The sequence below is a fragment of the Condylura cristata genome, unplaced genomic scaffold (genome assembly GCF_000260355.1).
Source record: "Condylura cristata isolate star-nosed mole 26May11 unplaced genomic scaffold, ConCri1.0 scaffold00006, whole genome shotgun sequence".
NCBI lineage: Eukaryota > Metazoa > Chordata > Mammalia > Eulipotyphla > Talpidae > Condylura > Condylura cristata.
In genome coordinates this window covers 2,392,088-2,397,563 of record NW_004567107.1, presented here as the reverse complement: position 1 = coordinate 2,397,563, position 5,476 = coordinate 2,392,088, and the positions used below count along the sequence as shown (strand labels likewise).

Sequence of the window (5,476 nt, the reverse complement as noted above, 5' to 3'; positions counted from 1 at the left end):
GCAGCTTTTGACTCCGTAGCTAATAAAAGCTGAAAAGCCCTGAAGGAAATATGCCAAACAGAGCGAGGATCTCCTCCCCTATCGCTTATCTCGGCGTGAACACCTGTCCACACGAGCCAGACACCTGGTTGCCATTCTCAGCCTGCCACGCCTCACCCAGCTGCCAGCCTCTGCTGGACTCCGGCAGTCTCCCGGCCAGGCAGTCTTCCAAAGCGCCAGCTCCCTGCCTCCAGCCTCTGCTGCATCACCTCCGCCCCGATGGCCTCCGCTCCCCCCTCCTCCCCCAGTTAATCTGACTCACCCCTCACATCTGGGCTCTGATCTTTCCTGGTGCTTACCCTTCTGTAATTACGTGTCTACCTGGAGCTATTTTGGGTTGTGCCTTTCTTCAGAGAAGGCGCTCCAGGTGCCAAGGCACCCCTGGCTGTGACCAACTAACCTCTCCCGGGTCTAGCATGGGGACCCTGCAGCTGGGGGGGAGCTTTGTGGTTCAGGTGAGGAGCTCAGTTTGGAAACACCTGAGGCTGACAGTGTCTGATGGGGAACAGGTGCTCCATCACCTGCTAAATGAAGATGAAACAGGACATCAATCAAGGGACTCCCGCCCATGGGCTCCACCCTCTTACTGCTCGGAGACCCCAGAGCCCAAGCTCCAGGCGCCGAGGGTGCCGGGCTGGGGGGGGCCCCCACTCCTCCCTGGCCTGAGACAGAACCTCTCCTCACCTCAGCCACGCGCACGTGCACACGGCCAGCAGGGCAGCCCCCAGCTCAGGGCCGAGGGGGCCGAGGACGCCCCAGGCCCGCTCCGGCTGACGGCGGTGCCCTTCCCAAGCTGGGGCTGGGGCTCCGGGGCTCAGCCCTCGCCTCGCCCCTCCAACGGCCGTCTCCTGTCCCTCCAGCGTTGAACGCCGCCTCCCCGAGCTCTCGGGATGCGCTGCCACGCCCCACGCGCAGGCTCAGCAGGGCAGCGGCGTCTCTTTTGGGACCACGGCTCCGGCGCCCGCGCTGCCTGGCTTCCCGCCAGCCGGCCACCCTGGACGGCCACACGCGGGCGGGAGCTCGGCCTGAAGCGCCAGTCACCTCCACCGCTCAGGCTGTGCGACTCCGGGCTCTGCCTTCAAAGTCCCCAGGCCGCCCAGAGCCCAGGCGGCCGCCAGCCCTGTTCGGCCCCTCCCCAGCCGCGCCAGCCCCGGCCACGCCGCTCCGCACGCCGCCTCCTGGGCTTCCCAGACCAGCCGGCTCCCACCGCCCTCCCCCGCGGCCCGCTCCCAGGCCGGGGTCCTCTCCAGCACTGGCCTTCCCCACGGCGGTCACCAGACCAGGCCCCTGAGCCCTCTGCGCCCGAGCGGGCAGGCGGGGAGACGGCCGCAGAGGCGGGGCTCAGAGCACAGCGCCCACTGGGCCAGGGGAAGCTGCCTCTGCGTGTCCGGTCAGGCGCCCGGGGCCTTCCAGCCTTTCCCCGGATAAACGGCAGAGTGCGGGGCAGACAGGACACAGGGGCTGGAGGGCGGCGCCCGGCGGCCCCTGGCCTGGAGACGCCCCGGCCTGTCAGGAGAGGCCACTCTGAGTTCCAGCGGCCCCGAGCACTAGGGGGGAAGCAAAGGCCCCCACGACACCTGCCGGCCTCCCGTCCACGCCGCGTGGGCTCGGGCCGCAAGCTGGGGGTGGGTTCCGAGGGGGGCTGCTCCCTCCGGGCTGGGCGTGAGCGTTACACAGCAGCCTCGGCGCCCCCAGCCTGTGACCGTCGCTCCCAGGCCCTTTAAAAAGACCCCCCCAAGACAAAATGCCTCAGCAGGAGCCCCACAAGGCCCCCAGAAACAGTGATGGGGTGTTTCAGCATGTAGCGACCCCCATGTGAGCGCCCCAGAAAGCAGTCGCGGAGTGGGGCCGGCCTCGGCCCGGCGTGGCCTCAAGCCGTGGGCCGCCCGCGTGGGCGCAGCCGCGGGCCACGCCTGACGCAGGTTCCCAGGCCACGGGCTCCACGTGGCAGCGGCTGGACATTGTTCTGGATCTGGAAGTAACGATGACACAGCCAGGCTTCCTTCCCTTTTTGTGCCCACGCCCGCAACGACGCCCTCTCTTCTCGTGAGAAAAATTCCCTCACGGCCCTTCCACCCCTGCGTCTGCTCCTCCGCTGAGGGAAGTTGAGGGAAGCCCGCGACGGCCGAGGGCCTCTGCCCGCCACGCTGGCAGCTGCGCCGCCGAGTCAGCCCGCACGGGTGGCCACGCACGCCGGCAGCCGGCTCGTCGCACCCGCGGCGGGAGCGATATTCCGCGCTCGGGCCTCGGGGACGGCCACAGCGTCACCGAAGGCCACAGACCTCGCAGAGGCCGGCGTGGGCCCCGCGGGGGGCGGCGCGGTCAGGCCCTGCTCACGCGCTCGCGGCCCCTTGGGACACTCAAGCGCTTTTCTTATTTGCATTTTGTCCATTTTTTCCTTTAACTGCGTAACCTTTTTCAGCTTAAAATGTAAGCCTCTGAATTTAGCCTCCAGGAAGCGCAGTGAGGACCCTGAACTTCCTCCGACCGTGCTGGGCACTGGCCTCCGCGCCTGGCGCGCTGGAGCCCTGACTCCTCCACGCCCCGTAGGAGAGCACCAGCCACAGGTGAGGACACGGAGGCCGCAGGCGCCCGGCCAGCCTGCGAGTGGGTGCGAGGGCCCAGAGGCGGCGGCAGGCTGGCGGGCCACGCACGGCTCCCGGGCGGGCTGCCCAGGCTCGAGCCGGGCTCCCAGCCGAAGAAGGCCACGCGGCGATTATGAGCAACACTCCAGAGCTACCCTGCCTGGTAACTGAATATCCTGAATAGCCGCTGCACAGTGACGACTTTCCAAAAAGTTCAACACCGCCCTGGCCCCGCCGGAGGCCGCGATTCACAGGTGCCACGGCGCTTCTGCGCTCACCGGCCTGTGGTCCTTTCCACAGGGAGAGGGACGCAGGGAAGGGGAGGCCGGACTCCGGCTGGCTGGGGCGGGGGAGACCAGGCATCCGGGCACCCGTGGGCCTGCACCCCGGGGTCCCGTGACACGCGCGGGACAAGAATCACGGTCATTCAAGGGGCTGTGGGCTGCGGGCCCACCCGGCAGCACTCATCCCAACTCCCGCAGCCTCTGGAGCTCAGGTGGAGGCCAGGAAAGGGGCAGCAGGTGGCTCGCGGCTGGCCGGACCGCAGCAGTCCCCAAAGGGCTAACTCCAGACGCTGCTGGGCCTCAAGCAGTGGAACCGCCAGCCCCGTGGAAGCCAAAGGGCTCCGGCTTGCTCCTCCCACTTGGGTCCTGGGAGCCAGGAGGTCAGGGAGGAGGGCCACCCACGAGCCCAGCCGGGGGCACTTCCCAGCCGCACGGCAGGCCCGGGACCTGGCGGTGGCGAGGGCCACGGCGCGCAGGTGTTTCAGCAACCCGATGTGCTGACCGCACGGGCGGCCAGAGACTGTCCTCCACCTGGCTCGAGGCGGTTCCCTGGAGCGCTAGCCACGCCGGGGTGCACAGGCCAGCAGACGCCAGGGCCCGCTGCCCGTGGCGTGGGCGCGGCCAGCTGCGGCTCACTCTCCGGAGTCGCCTTCCAAAACGCACACTACCCAGAGGCCAGAGACGAGGCGGACAGACACGAGGCTGGGCCGCACCCCGCGACCCCCTCCGGTCTGGGTGGACTTCGGGGGCAGGGCCATGGGCGACCAGGGGCCAGAGACGGGGCGCTCGCTCCCCGCCCGCCCTCGCTGCTCCCGGTCAGGGCGCCTACAGCTTCTCCGGCTGCGATCCCCGCACTCAGCTCAACAGGCGAAGCTCGAACGCGGCCTTCGAGTCTCCTGTAAACTCAGCTGCTTCCAATAAGCTTTAAGCCGTTTTAACTCCCAGGCAGTTTCTGAGCACCAGAGATAATCCAAAGTAAGGAAACTGCTGTAATTAAAGTGGCGCTGTGAGTTGCTGGACCGAAGCCAGCCTCTCGGCAGTGGCTGGAGGTGCCCGCTGGCGGCCCGCACCCCGGCCGGCCTGGCTGCGGCCGTCTCTGAAGGACATGCCCTGAGGTGCCATAATCAGCGACCTCGGAAGTTCTTAAAAAAAAAAGAAAGTACAGCAAGAGGGCGAGCTCCCTCACCTCTGCATCACCCGGGCCTGGCGGGCACCGTCGCACTGACCTGGACGCTCGGATGCACGATGTGGTCATGCGGGCCCCCCGGCAGCCCTGTCAGGGTAAGACAGCAGACAGCGTAACCCGCCACCCCGAAACGCGTCAGGCCTGAGAACCCGAAAAAGGACGCTCTCCTGCGTGACTCACCGTGTCACGAGCAGAACAAACAGAAGTCCCCCGAGAGCGCCGCGCCCATCCCGAACCGGCCGCCACCTGAGGCTGTTCTGCTCAGTCGGGCGCAACCCCCGCCTGCAGCCGCCTCCCACAGCCCCACCTCCGCGGGCTGGAGGGGGGCCGGGGTCGCCACGACGCCCCACTGTGCCCTTCTGAGCGGAAAACAAACCAGCGGCACGCACCTAGCTCCCTCTCTGCCCTTGCTGTTTCTGTTTTCCTGCTCACAAACACACTCAGAGCCCAGACGGCCCGGGGCTGGTGCGCTCGGCGCTGCCTCCGTTTCTGGGGGGTGGGGCTGCGGGGTGGCACCGCTGCTGGGGTCCGGGCAGCCGGCCGGGCTAAGGGGCAAAGGCAGCCCAGGGGCAGGGTGACGTGGCGGCGCGGCTGCCCGCCCAGGGGGCCGCCTGCGTCCAGGGGCAGCCCCCGCTCGAAGCCCAGGGCTGGCCGCACCTGGCTGCTGGCCGCTCTGGCAGGCGCGGGCACGGAGCCCGCCCCGCGAGCATCTGGGGAGGCGCGGGGTGCCAGGGCTGTGACAGCAGGCTCCGGGCCACGCCGCCGCTGGAGGGTCCGACGCCGGGGGCGCCCGCTGCTGTCGGGGTGCTCCCCAGAGCTACAGCCTTCCACAGCACACGCAGGCAGCACCCCGGGCTGCCCGGCCTGGACGGTGTCCCGCGGTGCCAGGGCTGGGCAGGCCCCCGCGGAGGGAGCCCGGCCCCTTTTACCTTGTTTCCAGGGGTGCAGAGGGCCTCGCTTCAGGGGCTTCTGTCTCTCCACGGCATTGCCCATCCTAGAGCCAGAGGGTCACAGGGCCCCTCTGAGCCCCGCGGTCTCTGCCGAACCTCGACCCAGGACAGAGCCACTGGCCGACGGGGGCTTCATGTCTCGGACACCCCAAGCCCCCAGCGGCAAGCCCAGCAAGCCCTGATGAGAAAAACTCGTGGAATCTGCTGTGAAAGGCCTTTGCTTCCTTTCAAAAGCTCACGGCTCCAGGAAGGAAATCAGAGGAAAAGGCCGGCGGGGGCCCAGTAACGGGCTATATTAAGCACCTCTTTTCCCTGCCCCCCCCGTGACACTTATTACTCATGGCAACAGCGGCCTCGCAGAATGGATGCCACTCCCAGGCGCCCAGCAGCGCCTCTCCCGCTGGAGTGGGGTCCCGTGGCCAAAGGGCTGCC

At 68.2% G+C, this 5,476-nt stretch overlaps 1 protein-coding gene across 1 annotated transcript in view; it reads right to left on the bottom strand.

Moving 5' to 3' along the window:
* The window catches only part of LOC105853266, a 25,956-nt gene extending 20,783 nt beyond the window's left edge, over positions 1–5,173 (bottom strand). The window contains exon 1 of the mRNA XM_012721197.1: positions 5,024–5,173. Coding sequence (XP_012576651.1) covers positions 5,024–5,087 — 64 coding nt within the window. The 5' untranslated portion in view covers positions 5,088–5,173. The remainder of the gene's footprint in view (positions 1–5,023) is intronic.
* Positions 5,174–5,476: the final 303 nt, after the last annotated feature.